The sequence below is a fragment of the Ranitomeya variabilis genome, chromosome 5, assembly GCF_051348905.1.
Source record: "Ranitomeya variabilis isolate aRanVar5 chromosome 5, aRanVar5.hap1, whole genome shotgun sequence".
Lineage (NCBI taxonomy): Eukaryota > Metazoa > Chordata > Amphibia > Anura > Dendrobatidae > Ranitomeya > Ranitomeya variabilis.
Window position 1 is genome coordinate 663,377,650 of NC_135236.1, and position 16,809 is coordinate 663,394,458.

Here is a 16,809-nt window from a genome sequence, read left to right on the forward strand (position 1 = left end):
CTGTTTTTTTTTTTTTTTTTTTTTTTTCACCCCCTTGCCAATCCAGAATAATTTTTTTGCATGACTGAAATTTTGGGGCAAATTTTGTCCAATTTTAGCAAAATATTCAACATTTTTTCCTAATAAAGGCACACAACAGGTGAAAAAGGCAAAATAAAAAGAACAAAATTTAATTGGAGCAAAATTCATAAAGCACGCACAAAAAAATGACAAGGAATATAAGACCAAAAAGAACAGTAACTTTACCCCCCAATACACAAATGATGAATTGGGACCAATGATTCTTTCCAGTGGTGGGAGAATTGTTCGACTATTGTCGGCTATTGCCATAATAAATGCCATTTCTTGGTCTTGCAGCCTCACTCGTATCTTCCATGTGGTCTTTTACAGGCCATGCCCAGTCCACGACCGTTTTCCACCTACCCCGTGCCCAATCTCTGCCACCTTTACACCTCGGACCATGACTCTCTGAGACGCTGAGCTAGAGAGTGAGGTCATTTCGCCTGGTCATTAACTCGCTTCAGGCAGTACGATGCCGCCTGAGTATTCAGGTACTTGGCTTTATTGCCGCTGCTAGATTAGTCCTCCCTGTTCCAGCTCTGCTAGATTAGTCCTCGCTGTTCCAGCTCTGCTAGATTAGTCCTCTCTGTTCCAGCTCTCCTAGATTAATCCTCGCTGTTCCAGCTCTGCTAGATTAGTCCTCGCTGTTCCAGCTCTGCTAGATTAGTCCCCGCTGTTCTAGCTCTCCTAGATTAGTCCTCGCTGTTCCAGCTCTGCTATATTAGTCCTCCCTGTTATAGCTCTGCTAGATTAGTCCTCCCTGTTCCAGCTCTCCTAGATTAGTACTTGCTGTTCCAGCTCTGCTAGATTAGTCCTCGCTGTTCCAGCTCTCCTAGATTAGTCTTTGCTGTTCCAGCTCTGCTAGATTAGTCCTCGCTGTTCCAGCTCTCCTAGATTAGTCTTTGCTGTTCCAGCTCTGCTAGATTAGTCCTCGCTGTTCCAGCTCTGCTAGATTAGTCCTCTCTGTTCCAGCTCTACTAGATTAGTCCTTGCTGGTCCAGCTCTGCTTGATTAGTCCTCTCTGTTCCAGCTCTCCTAGATTAGTCCTAGCTGCTCCAGCTCTGCTAGATTAATCGTTGCTGGTCCAGCTCTGCTAGATTAGTCCTCTCTGTTCCAGCTCTCCTAGATTAGTCCTAGCTGCTCCAGCTCTGCTAGATTAGTCCTCGCTGTTCCAGCTCTGCTAGATTAGTCCTTTCTGTTTCAGATCTGCTAGATTAGTCCTCCCTGTTCCAGCTCTGCTAGATTAGTCTTTGCTGTTCCAGCTCTGCTAGATTAGTCCTTTCTGTTCCAGCTCTGCTAGATTAGTCCTTTCTGTTCCAGCTCTGCTAGATTAGTCCTCTCTGTTCCAGCTCTGCTAGATTAGTCCCCGCTGTTCCAGCTCTGCTAGATTAGTCCTCTCTGTTCCAGCTCTGCTAGATTAGTCCTCGCTGTTCCAGCTCTGCTAGATTAGTCCTCCCTGTTCCAACTCTGCTAGATTAGTCCTCTCTGTTCCAGCTCTGCTAGATTAGTCCTCGCTGTTCCAGCTCTGCTAGATTAGTCCTCCCTGTTCCAACTCTGCTAGATTAGTCCTCCCTGTTCCAACTCTGCTAGATTAGTCCTCTCTGTTCCAGCTCTGCTAGAATAGTCCTCACTGTTCCAGCTCTGCTAGATTAGTCCTCGCTGTTCCAGCTCTGCTAGATTAGTCCTCTCTGTTCCAGCTCTGCTAGATTAGTCCTCGCTGTTCCAGCTCTGCTAGATTAGTCCTCTCTGTTCCAGCTCTGCTAGATTAGTCCTCTCTGTTCCAGCTCTGCTAGATTAGTCATCGCTGTTCCAGCTCTGCTAGATTAGTCATCGCTGTTCCAGCTCTGCTAGATTAGTCCTCGCTGTTCCAGCTCTGTTAGATTAGTCCTCTCTGTTCCAACTCTGCTAGATTAGTCCTCACTGTTCCAGCTCTGCTAGATTAGTCCTCTCTGTTCCAGCTCTGCTAGATTAGTCCTCTCTGTTCCAGCTCTGCTAGATTAGTCATCGCTGTTCCAGCTCTGCTAGATTAGTCATCGCTGTTCCAGCTCTGCTAGATTAGTCATCGCTGTTCCAGCTCTGCTAGATTAGTCCTCACTGTTCCAGCTCTGCTAGATTAGTCCTCGCTGTTCCAGCTCGGTTAGATTAGTCCTCTCTGTTCCAGCTCTGCTAGATTAGTCCTCTCTGTTCCAGCTCTGCTAGATTAGTCCTCGCTGTTCCAGCTCTGCTAGATTAGTCATCGCTGTTCCAGCTCTGCTAGATTAGTCATTGCTGTTCCAGCTCTGCTAGATTAGTCCTCACTGTTCCAGCTCTGCTAGATTAGTCCTCGCTGTTCCAGCTCGGTTAGATTAGTCCTCTCTGTTCCAGCTCTGCTAGATTAGTCCTCTCTGTTCCAGCTCTGCTAGATTAGTCCTCGCTGTTCCAGCTCTGCTAGATTAGTCATCGCTGTTCCAGCTCTGCTAGATTAGTCATCGCTGTTCCAGCTCTGCTAGATTAGTCCTCGCTGTTACAGCTGTTAGATTAGTCCTCTCTGTTCCAACTCTGCTAGATTAGTCCTCACTGTTCCAGCTCTGCTAGATTAGTCCTCGCTGTTCCAGCTCGGTTAGATTAATCCTCGGTGTTCTAACTGTTCTAGCTCCGCTACATTGTTCTTCGCTGTTCCAGCTCTGCTTCATCAGTCATCCTATTCCAGTTCTGCTTCATAAGCTATCGCTGTCCTAGCTCTGCTACACCAGTTCCCATATCCTCTACAGCCAGTTACATCCTCAAAAACTCCTCTCAAGTCTATACTGCCCTGCACCAGCGCCTCCTGGCCGGGCTGAATAAGGACTATTCTTCCGGAGTAGGGACTATTCTTATTCCCTGATTCACGTGACAAATTTCCATGGCTGATTATCCTCAGAATTTCCACACATTTCGTTTTCACAGTTTTTTTCTGCAGCGTGAGATCCCATTCACATTGCTCCTACAGTAATACGCCGCAGATTGCTGCACTGGATCTGAGGCATGACAGGGAGTCCATGAAAGGACTATTATTGCCATTACCCCAAAATACCAGCAGGTGGCTGCTCCCTTGAGCTGTCATGGGCATTTCTCCTCATTAGCTGGGTGTTATAAGAAAAGGACTGAAAGCTGCAAGAGGGGGAAGGGCAGCTATTCACAGCCAGAATGGGCTTGGTCGGTTACCATAGAGATGACCCGGAAGTGGATGTGTCAGCTGCACCTGCTCCTCTTGCTGCAGGGCTCTGGCTGCATCTCCACTGTGAGTATATTATGGGGGGATAATGGAGGAGAGGGCAGGACCTGGGGTCATTATTAGAGAGTGCGGACTACTATAACCGTGCCGTCTTGTCCTGCCCCATCTGTATACTCTCCTGGTACATAGAATCATTGGTAATTAACCCTCTGTGTCCAAAGCAAAATCTCAACCTCTGATAGAGAGAGAGAGAGCCCCCAAGTAATCGTGCCACACTGCTCCCCAATAATATGCCCTTAATGGGGTATTTCTTCTGGCACTGCTAATGGGGGCACTTTCTGTGTTGCACTGTAACGAGGGTACTTTTTATCTGCCAATTTTTATGGGAGTAATTCTGGCACTGGTAATGGGGGCACTTTCTGTCTGGCACTGGTAATGGGCGCACTTTCTGTCTGGCACTGGTAATGGGGGCACTTTCTGAGTTGCACTGGTAATGGGGGCACTTTCTGTCTGGCACTGGTAATGGGGGGCACTTTCTGTCTGGCACTGGTAATGGGGGGCACTTTCTGTCTGGCACTGGTAATGGGGGGCACTTTCTGTCTGGCACTGGTAATGGGGGCACTTTCTGTCTGGCACTGGTAATGGGGGCACTTTCTGTCTGGCACCGGTAATGGGGGCACTTTCTGTCTGGCACCGGTAATGGGGGCACTTTCTGTCTGGCACCGGTAATGGGGGCACTTTCTGTCTGGCACCGGTAATGGGGGCACTTTCTGTCTGGCATCGGTAATGGGGCACTTTCTGTCTGGCACCGGTAATGGGGGCACTTTCTGTCTGGCACCGGTAATGGGGGCACTTTCTGTCTGGCACCGGTAATGGGGGCACTTTCTGTCTGGCATCGGTAATGGGGCACTTTCTGTCTGGCACTGGTAATGGGGCACTTTCTGTCTGGCACCGGTAATGGGGGCACTTTCTGTCTGACATCGGTAATGGGGGCACTTTCTGTCTGGCACCGGTAATGGGGGCACTTTCTGTCTGACATCGGTAATGGGGCACTTTCTGTCTGGCACTGGTAATGGGGCACTTTCTGTCTGGCACCGGTAATGGGGCACTTTCTGTCTGGCACTGGTAATGGGGCACTTTCTGTCTGGCACCGGTAATGGGGGCACTTTCTGTCTGGCACCGGTAATGGGGGCACTTTCTGTCTGGCATCGGTAATGGGGCACTTTCTGTCTGGCACTGGTAATGGGGCACTTTCTGTCTGGCACTGGTAATGGGGCACTTTCTGTTTGGTCATTTAAGCACTGTGTGGCCGGCACTCATGTTGTCGCCCCTCTCTGCCGTCCAGGGCCATGTCGGGAAAATTGAAATGGGTGACGGATATTGAGAAGTCGGTGCTGATTAATAACTTTGAGAAGCGCGGATGGGTCCAGGTGTCGGAGAGCGAAGACTGGAATTTCTACTGGTAAGAAAATACCTATGGGTGGGATATGCACTTGGAAAATGGGGTCATCCTTAAAGTAGACGTCCCTGTGGTGGGGGGAGTCACGTAGTATGCAGCCCTCGGATGTGGCCCCCTTTTATTTTGGTGCCCCGTAGCCGTTGCCTCTATGGCATGTACCTACTTGATTCTGCCAATGAGTAATTAATTCCATATATCGGCCATTGAATTAAAACAGATCAAAGACAAATGTCTTGAAACATGGTTGCGCTTCTGTCGCGCGTCTAAGATAAATTTGAGTCATTTTCAGACAGAACTAAAAAGTGTAAATCCTACGTAAGCCACAAGGTGGCGCATTAGAACTACTTGTATGGCAAGTATGCATGTACAGTATTTGGGCTAAAAAAAAAAAAAATTTCTCATCATTTGACATTTACAGGTTGTTTTCCTGCGTGTTTTGACTGCAGGATGGGTTAACTGAGAGTCAGTCAGTGAGCTTGTTCTGATGGGGAGTTGGTAACTCTTTTACCTGTATTTTTTTCTTTGCTCCTCCTTGTTGTTTTATGAGTTCAGACCACAGCAAAGTGGAGCTGAACTTTGATGTGGTCATAAATCAACACAGAGGCGCTCAGAAACACAAAGCTTCGGCGACAGTAGTTTTTACTTACATCCCTAGACTCCAAACCTTGCTAATTGAATTGTTGGACTCCTCACTAATGTCGGGGTTCTTTCCTCCTCCCCAATCGCTCTCTTCCAGGATGAGCGTGCAGACCATCAGAAACTGCTTCAGCGTAGAGACCGGCTTCCGCTTGTCAGATGATCAACTTGTCAATCACTTTCCTAATCACTACGAACTCACCAGGAAGGATCTGATGGTGAAAAACATCAAGAGGTACCGGAAAGAGCTGGAAAAGGAAGGCAGCCCCCTGGCCGAGAAGGACGAGAATGGCAAATATCTGTACTTGGGTCAGTGTGAACCCCACTACCACCCCCCGAGCTTTTACCGTCCGCTGGGGTTGAGTAACTATCTATGGCAGGAATACTACTGTTTCTCTATGGTAGATTTCACTTCTGTATCATTTCTACCGATTCATATATCTCTGGAGTCATAAATGATCCCTAAAAGGTCAAATATAGGCCAGTTGTTGGAGCAGCGGTTTGTTTTCCAGAGCTGCTCTTCCGGTACTTGTCTAAATAGTAAATTCGCAACCAAAGTCGGCCACTTTGGGAGTTTCTAAAACTTTTACTCGCCTATCTCTACACTAGCCTTTTCCATGACCTCTCCTCCCTCTTTCTTGGCCATACACCTTAGATAAAGTGGTGCAAGTAGAGTCTGATCGGCTCCGGTGCAAAATTGGACCTGGGCCACCACCTGATTGGTCAGATGTATTGGCTCCTATAGCATTCTAAATCCTAAAAAGACATGCGTGTTGTCCCCCCCCCTTCAATCATATACTAATGTCCCCTATCGTGGGCCCCTTCTGGTAAATAATGTCCCCATTCTCCATTCTGTGCCCCTTCTAGTAAGAATGTCATCCATCCTGGGCCCCTTGCAGTAATAGCATCCCTATCCTTGCTCCTTCCGGTGTAATGTCCCACATAATGGGCACCTTCCTGCTTTAATGCCCTTTCCTGATATAATGTTCCACATCCTGGACCTCTTACTGCTGTAATGTCCGCCATCCTGAATGCTTCCATTGTTGATGTCCTCCATCCCGGTGTAATGTCCCCATCCTGGGTCCCTTGTAGTAATAATGTCCCTATCCTGGCCCCTTCCTGTATAATGTTCCCCATCCTGAGCACCTTCCTGCTATAATGTCCCTATCCTGGGCCACCTCCACTGCTAATGTCCTCCATCCTGGTGTACTTTCCCCATCCTTGTGGTAATAATATCCCTATCCTGGCCCCTTCCTGGTATAATGTTCCCCATCCTGAGCACCTTCCTGCTATAATGTCCCCATCCTGGGCCTCTTCCACTGGTAATGTCCTCCATGGTGTAATGTCCCCATCCTGGGCCCCGTGTAGTAATAACGTCCCTATCCTGGCCACTCCTGGTATAATGGTCCCAATCCTGAGCACCTTCCTGCTATAATGTTCCTATCCTGGGCTGCTTCCAGTAATAATAATATTCCTCATCCTGGGCCCCTTCCTGCTATAATGTCCCTATCCTGGGCCGCTTCATCTTGTAATGTCCTCCTTCCTGGGCCTCTTCCAGTAATAATATCCCTCATCCTGGGCCCCTTCCTGGTATATTTTTCCCATTCCTGCAATAATGTTCCCCTTTCTGCCACTGTTTCCCAACACATTTGAAAAAGAAAACGGCAGCGTGTAACCGGCGGGTTTCTGTGCAGCAGTACATTTCAGCTGGATGTTCGTCCAAGGATACACATCCAGTTGAAATAGCTGCTGGCATCGGCGGATCCTCCTTCTGCACGGGCCCGGACACGGTCACACCCTCTGCAACTCCGATCGTTACACCCCTGCCTTGATAAATCTTATGCAAATCTGCTAATTTTGGAGGGATACGCAGGGGTGCTCGTTCAGTTGAAGGAAACACCATCAGAACGGTCCGAAATCGGACATGCCCGATCCTTATGTCCCTTGGCAATGTATCGACCTTCTATTTCGGTTTACAGCACAACACGTCGTTTATTTTGTGTCCGTCTCCTTTAGATTTTGTGCCGGTCACCTTTATGCTACCAGCTGATTATAACTTATTCGTAGAAGAATTCCGGAAAAACCCGTCCAGCACCTGGATCATGAAACCATGCGGGAAAGCCCAAGGAAAAGGGATATTCCTCATCAACAAGCTCTCACAGATTAAGAAGTGGTCCAGGGATAGCAAGACTTCCTCGTGAGTGACAGAAAAACGCGCCGTCATACGTTGCAATACTCTTAAAGGGGCTGTCCAGGACATATATTGCAGACCAGTCCTTAGCATAGGTCATCACCTGATCAGCTGTTTGCTGGTTCCGCTGCGGCTGCTCGTTCGCAGTGTACGGAGTTGGAACAGCACAGCTCCATACACCATGTAGTGGCCGTTCTTGGGTACTGCAGCTCATCTCTTATTGAAGTGAATGTGATCTGAGCTGCAGTACCTAAGAACGGCCACTACATACACTGTGTACTTTACACTCACTGGGATTTAGCACCACTTAGGTGGATCATCAGTATGTTCTCAGCTCCCCCTAGTGGTGGCTGCAAGGTTTTATCATTTAAAGGGGTTGTCCACATTTAGGTACTCTTTTTAATTGAGGCTAAAAAAATAATTTTTTTGCATTTGGGTTTAATAACAAATTTTGCATTGTTTGCCTTCTATAGTCTTTATGTTGTATTGTCTCTCGTTGGCTGCAGAACTGATTAACTGAGAATCCATCAGTGAGCTTGTTCTGGCGGTGAGATGGGGAGTATATAACTCTTCTATCTGTCTTTTTTTTTAGCTCCTTTCACACAAGTCCTCAATGTGCAGGGAAAAAAAGAGCCGGTAAAAGAGAAACGATGCAACATTTTTAATGAAACCCAATTGTAAAAAAATGATTTTAGCCCCAAATTTGTGCAATTAAGTTTAAAAAAAAAATAAAATAATATATATATATATATATATATATATATATTTTTTTTTTATTTATTTATTTTTTTTGTGTATATAATATGTTTTTTTTTTCCCAAGATGGACTACCCCTTTAACTTAAGTAAAGTATGTTAGAGCATATTGGGTTAGATATATATTTATATTTTTAAATCTACCTTTTCAGGTTTGTGTCGCAGTCCTCTAAGGAAGCCTATGTCATCTCCTTATATATTGATAATCCTTTGCTGATCGGTGGGAAGAAATTTGATCTGCGTCTGTACGTGCTTGTGACGACATACCGGCCTCTCAAGTGTTACATGTAAGTAATGGATATGTGATGTATACACTTACTGTATCATACAAAACTGACCGTACAAATCCGCTCCAGAAAATAGCCTCTATAAAACCACCTATATGTCTGACTCTTCAAAGGAAGTCTGTCACCCCTAAAACTCAATTTTAAAAGCATCTGTCACCAGATCAAAAGCATCCAGTTTTTATTCCCGCTGCTCCCCTGAGTATTCTGATTTTTGCTTTTTGTAAATCCGCCATACGGTTCCAGAGATATGGACCTTATTATCTAGTGCTACTTCTTATGGTCTTTATGGAGAGGGCGTGGCTCGCAGAGTAATTATGCAGAGCAGCCTAATGACACGCCCCCGAGGATCCTGTGAAACACGATCTCTTAGTAAAAATGTGGTGGCATCGCTGTAATTAACCACTTAGTTTTTTAGCCAATTGTATTATGAGCACAATTCCATCTCAGGGGTAAAAAAAATAAAAAAAAGTTTGTACATCTTGGAATACGGCAAAAAAATATTAAAAAATATATTAGTGCAAAAGTAGTAACACATTGGGCCCCTCATCTTCTTAGACACCATCTTGTTACATTCTTCCCGATCCAGGTACAAGCTTGGATTCTGCCGTTTCTGCACCGTGAAATACACCCCAAGCACAAGCGAGCTGGACAATATGTTTGTGCATCTGACGAACGTCGCTATTCAGAAACATGGGGTAAGGCGATTGCTGCTGTCTGGAGGGGTTTACAAAATCTGACATCATCTAGCCGGGTCTGTTATCAGCTGGAGGACACTAGGACCCAGTTCTGAAAACAATGTAAAAGAATAACTGTCCATGTTGTCCCTAGCAACCAATCACAGGCCGGCTATCTTTAAATCAGAACTGTTGAAAACATGAAAGATGAGCTCTGATTGGTTACTATGGGAAACAGACCTCTCTTCTTCCAGACGGGCCAACTATGTAAGCAGCCGGGATGTCCCGGGCCACAGGCTGAATGCAGGCCGCCATAGAGGGTAGCTTATATCCTGCGGAGGGTAGTGAAGGGCAGTGACGGTAGCTTGGGAATATCTTGTTCTAGATTTCTCGTGATTAACATTGACGAAGGCGTAATTCCTAGAATTGAGGGACTTAACAAAATTGCTGTACATAACTAATATGAAGACAGTTTAATTCCTACAATCTGGCATCTAATTATCCAGAAAATCTGATCACATCTATCCTATCTATCTATCTATCTATCTATCTATCTATCTATCTATCTATCTATCTATCTATCTATCTATCTATCTATCTATCTATCTATCTATCTATCTATCTATCTATCTATCTATCTATCTCTACTATGACATTAACCACAGCAAGTGAGGTTGTAGGGAGTCCCTGGTGTACGGCGGTTCTCGTGGGGTGTCCCCGGTGTACGGCGGTTCTCGTGGGGTGTCCCCGGTGTACGGCGGTTCTCGTGGGGTGTCCCCGGTGTACGGCGGTTCTCGTGGGGTGTCCCCGGTGTACGGCGGTTCTCGTGGGGTGTCCCCGGTGTACGGCGGTTCTCGTGGGGTGTCCCCGGTGTACGGCGGTTCTCGTGGGGTGTCCCCGGTGTACGGCGGTTCTCGTGGGGTGTCCCCGGTGTACGGCGGTTCTCGTGGGGTGTCCCCGGTGTACGGCGGGTCTCGTGGGGTGTCCCCGGTGTTCTGCGGGTCTTGTGACGTGCCCCTGGTATGTAGTGGTTAGCACCAGCTTTCTGTGTAGTCACAGATCAGCCAGCGTCCATGATAACCAGTCTCATTTGCTGATATCCCCCACACTGGGCACTTGTTCATCAGAAGACGTGATGATATGGTAGAATATGGCGCTGGCCAGGTGACTCGCGCGTTCCATCATGTGGACGGCCGGTGCGCCTGCGCCACTTTCCCGGGTTCTGGTGAATGAGGGGTCTTGCACAGTACTAGGCGGTTAATGTTCTAGCTGGTCATTGTTTAGTGTGTGTTTATTTATCTATCTATATCTCTTTTGTAGATTGTGAGCCCTCGCGGGCAGGGTCCTCTCTCCTACTGTACCAGTCGTGACTTGTATTGTTCAAGATTATTGTACTTGTTTTTATTATGTATACCCCTCCTCACATGTAAAGCGCCATGGAATAAATGGCGCTATAACAATAATAATATATATGTCCAGTGACTGAGTCAGAGATCCGCTCTGTCCATGACCCACTACAGAGGGTCGCGCTCGTCCTTCCTCCTGTACACCGGCCCCTGCCCGCGGCTCCTCGCTGGGGTATAAGACGCTGTTCTCTCTTGCAGGATGACTACAATCACGTCCACGGCGGGAAATGGACGGTCAGTAATTTACGTCTGTACCTGGAGAGCACGAGAGGACGGGAGGTCACTGATAAACTGTTTGATGAAATCCACTGGATAATCGTCCAGTCCCTGAAGGCCGTGGCGGTGAGTCAGTCATCGACCTGAACGGAAGCGGGGCACGTCTCCGGGCACCGCGGTCATATCACTGCCAGCCGGGCAGAGCGCTGCCGACAGCGGCCGGTGACTACTGGGAGCATCGGGCGAAAGGCTCAGCTCTGATGATTACGGGAGACGACTGCAGCAGTTACTTCTCTCTCCCTTTTCTTTCTTTCTCCCTTTTTCCTTACTCTTTCGTTTTTGTTTTTGTTTTTTTTATCTTCATTCATTCTTTCTTTCTCTTTCTACTCTTGTTTTTCTTTCTTTTCTCACTTATATTCTCTAGCTTTCCTTTTCTCTTTGTTTTTCTTTCTTTCCTTTTTTTTCTCACTCTCCTTTTCTTTCCTTCTATATTTTCAGCTCTTTTGTTCTTTTTCTTCCTCTTTTTTCATTCTTTTTTATCTTTATCTTTGTTTTTCTCACGCTCTTTCATTCTCTTTTTCTCATTTCTATTTTTTTCCTCTTTTTAGCCCTCTCGCTTTCATTCTCTATCTTTCCTTTACTCTTTTTTTATTTTTCTTTCTCACCTTCCTTTTTTTATTTCTCTCTCTCTCTCTCTCTTTCTCTGTTGCTTTCTCCCTGCATATACTGAACACAACCGTTGGCTCTTATTTATCCTATGGGGCCAATATAGTGTCTATTTGGCTTCTGTTGACGCCGTATACGGATCGGCATAAATGGTGGCGTTTACCATTGTTTCGCTTTACTGGTCTTGAGCCCTTTTTTTATTTTTTATCTTTTTCAGGGTGTCTGATTTTTTTTTTTTTTTTTTTTTGCTCCTCTTTCATGTTGAGGTACCATGCAGACGGGCTGTGATGTGCTGTAAATGATATGTAGCGCACTGCCGGTGAGCGGCCAGCAGGTGGCGGCAGTGTAGCGGTCGGTGATGCGGTTGCTTGTCGCAGCGGGATCTGACGCCAGAATGTTATTACCGGCGGCTCATGTGGTCGGTGGTAGACAGTATGTGGGATATAATTACACGCTGCTGCCCGCGCACTTATGTGGTTATCTGCGACCTACATACATGTGTTAGCTGGAACCGCAGTCAATTACAGCTGGGGGGGGTCTGGATTCCATCAAAGAAGCCAACCCCAAATCATTGGGTAGCGGACGTACAATGGGGGGGGAATCATAAGGGGAGCTGCCATTACATTGATCCCATTGCAGCTGTTACAGGAGAAACCTCCTCCCGATACCGCAGCATTTTGAAGACTTACCTTCGGAGTGGAGTAAAATTAAAGCTCTGGTTTTTCAGAAGGCAATTGGTTTTGGTCCCAGCGGTCGGACCCCTACTGATCACTAAGTTATCACCTATCCTGGCGGGTTGGTAGTAGTTTATCACCGGACAATCCCTCTAATAGAATATTTTGACCAATATTGTCTCATCCGGTGAAAGGATTCCCCACATCACAAGCATTCCCCCCCCATACACATGTACGCTCGGCTTGGAAGAGCATTCATGTGTTTACATAGGGCAGAGGGGAAAAAGCCGCTGTCATACACCTCTGCCAGCGGGTTATGCCTTGTCCATATCCCAAACATATCAGTGGAGTGCGCTAAAATCGGCTAAAAATGATGCCCCCCCCCCTCAAATAACTCATATCTTTAATTGTTTAATATCTTTTATTACTTAATTTTTATTTATTTTTTATTTAGATTTTTCAATTATTTATTCAAATATATATTTTTTTTTTAATCAGCCGGTGATGAATAACGACAAGCATTGCTTCGAATGCTACGGATACGATATCATCATAGACGACCGGCTGAAGCCCTGGCTGATTGAGGTGAGTGCCCCCCTTATTTTCCAGGGAACGTTTTCACTTCTTTGCTACTTTAAGGGGTTCTCAAACTTCTTTTTATATTCCAGTAAAGAATTATGAGTTAAAGGGATTGTTCACTACTTAAAGTCCTAAAAAGGGGCACTTGTTGGCCTTAAAGGGAATCTGTCAGTAGGACCAACCCTCCTAAGCCGTCTGTATGGGCATGTAGGTCATAGGGAGCTGAATAAAATGATACCTTGATATCTGCGATACGATGTCTTATTCCAGAGAAATCCATGTTTTTCTTAATATGTAAATTAGCTGTTAAGATCTCTGGGCGGGACAGATGTTCTCAAGAGTCCGCCTCCAAAGCTTATGTTAATGCCAGAGCGGAGACAAGTCATAAAGAGCGCCTCTTCCTGTGGAGGACCTCTCCTGTTCTGTATTTCATTAATATGAACGGACACTGTAATACTTCATTCCACCTGTGGGAGCGCTGCAGGGAAACTAAACACTTATTGCCAGGTTTTCTCACCAATCACAGGAGTCAAGGACTGGAGGCTTTAACAATGATGTCCTAAATGTTATGTCTCCCAGTGAACGTCCTTCCTGCTCCTCTTCAAAGTCCCGCACTCTCGAGTAGCGATTTGTGACCGACTTCCTATTTTCATTCCAGTCTTTCCTCTTTTAGACGTCTTTTGTAATATTCCACATACGTAGATCACACGGCCGATGTTATTACATGTGTCACTGGCTCCGATGTGATCACAGATTTCCAGTGTCCAGGAATAGTTTCTAAAAAAAAAACAAAAAACCCCAAAACAGGAAAGTATCTCAATATACGGAACTAAGAGCTTATTTGTTATCTGTGACCATGGAAACTCAGTGCCCTGCATGGGAGCTGCTGTACAAAAAAAAAAAAGTTGAAAAAAAATATATTTTTTTTGAAAGGGAATTGTCCAAGACTTAGTAAGTTTTGTTTTAATTTTTATTTAATAAATCAATGCTACATGAAAATAAGTAATTTTGTAATATATCTTATCAGAGAAATCTGCTTCTTCTCCTGGATGGATTTTACAGTTACAAAATTAAATTCACGGGTAAAATCTGTCTTCAATGTAGACAGATTTTTACTTTACTGAGATAGGAGAAGATAGTTGCTACTCTTGACATTCTATGTAGACCGGAGGGGGTGGAGCTCAGGCGATAGCTCCTCCCTCTTCTTCCCCTCTACATAGAATGTTAGATGACAGTTGCTGCTCTTAACATTCTATGGAGGAGGGAGGAGCTCTAGCTCCTCCCACTTTCTCCCCTCTACATAGAATGTTAGGAAATAGCAGTTGCTTTTCTGGACAATCCCTTTAAATGCATTGACACAAGGGTGTAATTGCGTACGAGGGCAGACTGCTAATTTCCTTTCTGTATCTGACAGGTTAACGCATCTCCGTCGCTCACGTCAAGCACGGCCAACGACCGTATACTGAAGTACAACCTCATCAATGACACTCTGAATATCGTTGTCCCAAACGGGGAGATCCCGGACTGCAAGTGGAATAAAGTCCCCCCCAAAGAAGCCCTGGGAAGCTACGAAATCTTGTAAGACTCGGCCACTGTAGCATTGGCCCATGTAAAAATGGCAGCAATCTACTGAGGAGCGAGGAAATCGCATGCATCGGCTGATTGCATCTAAACAAATAGGGGGGAGGCTCCTGCTGCAGGCAGTTGAGGAGGATGGGGACACAGAGATGATTCCTTTATAGATTTCTCAGTTTTATCTTTCTCACCTGTCATTGCTGATTCAGTGATTGCACCAGGTTACAGTGTTTGTTCCTGCTGTCTACCCTGTCCCTGCTGCCACCACTGATCCACCAGTGCCAGCCTGCCCCCTCCAGATTGTCACTGGTGTGGGTGCACTGCGACTGGATCTGGTAAGGAGCATAGTAGCTGAAGCTGTTATGGCGCAGCGATACTGTTATGGGGGCACTACGCTGTAACTGTAAAGGGGGCACCATACTGTAACGGCTATGGGGGGCACAGCGGCCGTAAGTGTTAAGGGGGCGCCGTAACTGCCCTGGAAATGTTCACCATCTCTCTCTGACATTTTTGACTGGTTTTGTGGGACAGGCACCGTTTTGGGTTTTGCTAGTCATCCGCCCCCCATTTTGTGTCCTGTCGTAGATATGACGAGGAGGCGGCTCAGGCAGACGGGTCAGAACGGGACCTGAGGAACCGACCAGGACAGACGTTTGGTGTCAAAGGCGGCCGAAGCAAGGAGCCCGGGAGATCGGCCCCCACAACGTGGAAGTAGCTGGTTTTTGGGGAAATCAGGGGAGAAGTTCTATAGTTTTTCCGGAGCAAAAGGATTTCACCTTTGTAATGTGCAGTACAGGGAGCAAGAAAAATGGGAAAAGGGACGGAAATCGACCCGGTGGCTTCTGGTCTGCACATTTTGGAGATTCATAGGTTTGCAGGAGTCTTGTGTCCACCATGTGAATGGAGCGGTAAAGTGCATGTATTACCACCACTCCATAGAAGTGAATGGAGAGGTGGTCACTTGTGCAGTCCCATAAAAGTGAATGGAACAGTGGTCACGCATGCATCCCCCCATAGAAGTGACTGGAGATGTTGTCACTGGTGTGCACTCCCATAGAAGTGAATGGAAGAGTGGTCACCCATGCACCCCCCATAAAAGTGACTGGAGTTGTCTTCACTGGTGTGCACTCCCATAGTAGTGAACGGAGATGTGCTCACTCGTAAATGCATTAAAGCAGTAAAAAAAACTACATTTGTTGCTTTAGACTTTGTAAAAATGACATTCAGCTCAGCTGCAAGGACTCGCAGAGCTCTGCTACATCAGCCATAGTCGCAGACGACCCTACAGGGGTCTTACCCATCCTGATGCCCCCTCTTATTTCAAGATTAATAGCTGAATATTTCCAACACTCTTATAACCAGCCGAGATTCGTCGCTGACCTCTACGGGAGGCGAATGTTATTTATAGGATGACGGAGACCATTGTTCTCGCTGGAGAATATGTGATGTTCAGTATGTAAATAAACAGCTCGGCAGGACACGTCTGGCTTGGGGTTATGCATAACAACACTGCGTATTGCACTAATCTTGGCTGCACAACTTTGTAGTATTTCATGCTGGATTATGCCTTGATGCTGGCAAGTTCCAGGGTCAGGACGTTCTTTGTAGGCAGAGTTATCGCACTCTATGCTCACGGCCTCCTTTGAGATGTATGTATATCAGCCCGTGTCTCCTATGTGATATATATACAGCAGTCTCTGTGTCTCCTATGTGATGTATACACAGCAGTCCCGATGTCTCATATGTGATGTATATACAATAGTCCTGGGGTATCATATGTGATGTATGTACAGCAGTCCCGGTGTCTTCTTTGTGATATATATACAGCAGTCTCTGTGTCTCCTATGTAATATATATATATATATATATATATATATATAGCAGTCTCTGTGTCTCCTATGTGATGTATACACAGCAGTCCCGATGTCTCATATGTGATGTATATACAATAGTCCCGGTGTCTCCTATGTGATGTATATACAATAGTCCCGGTGTCTCCTATGTGATGTATATACAGCAGTCCCGGTGTCTCGCATGTGATGCATATACAGCAGTCGGTGTCTCGTATGTGATGTATATACAGCAGTCCCGGTGTCTCGTATGTGATGCATATACAGCAGTCGGTGTCTCGTATGTGATGTATATACAGCAGTCTCAGGATCTCCTATGTGATGTATATACAGCAGCCTCAGTCCTATACTATATGACATCCATATGCCCTAGAAGTGTGTGTAGTGTCATAAAAGTGATTTTCTGTTTTCATAAAATCCCTTTCACCCAGCTGCTTTGTTTAAAAGGAAAAAAAAAAAAGAAAACAACTTTAATCCTCCTTCCCTGGTCCAGCGCTGAGTCTCCGTCGCTGTTCCTCGTGTCTGGAGTTGACTACATGTGCCGCTGAGCACATTGATTGGCTGCAGTTCTGTTGACATGACGTCAGC

At 46.1% G+C, this 16,809-nt stretch overlaps 1 protein-coding gene across 2 annotated transcripts; it reads left to right on the forward strand.

The window, feature by feature from the left end:
* Positions 1–3,182: 3,182 nt before the first annotated feature.
* Positions 3,183–16,061, forward strand: TTLL1 (TTL family tubulin polyglutamylase complex subunit L1). Of its 2 annotated transcripts, none has more exons than XM_077266586.1 (10): positions 3,183–3,319; positions 4,599–4,715; positions 5,449–5,657; positions 7,365–7,545; positions 8,447–8,581; positions 9,168–9,276; positions 10,860–11,003; positions 12,716–12,802; positions 14,211–14,374; positions 14,957–16,061. In XM_077266586.1, the coding sequence occupies exons 2-10, from the start codon at positions 4,603–4,605 to the stop codon at positions 15,084–15,086; spliced, it is 1,272 nt and encodes a 423-aa protein (XP_077122701.1). In that variant the 5' UTR covers positions 3,183–3,319; positions 4,599–4,602; the 3' UTR covers positions 15,087–16,061. The 2 variants fall into 2 exon arrangements, with proteins under 2 accessions (XP_077122701.1, XP_077122702.1); XM_077266587.1 differs by lacking the exon at positions 3,183–3,319 and adding an exon at positions 3,334–3,450.
* Positions 16,062–16,809: the final 748 nt, after the last annotated feature.

Coding starts and splice junctions, on each gene's coding strand:
- TTLL1 (XM_077266586.1), top strand. CDS start 4,603: ATGTCGGGAAAATTGAAATGGGTGACGGATATTGAGAAGTCGGTGCTG. Junction 4,716..5,448: donor GAAGACTGGAATTTCTACTG/GTAAGAAAATAC, acceptor GCTCTCTTCCAG/GATGAGCGTGCAGACCATCA. Junction 9,277..10,859: donor TCGCTATTCAGAAACATGGG/GTAAGGCGATTG, acceptor TCTCTCTTGCAG/GATGACTACAATCACGTCCA.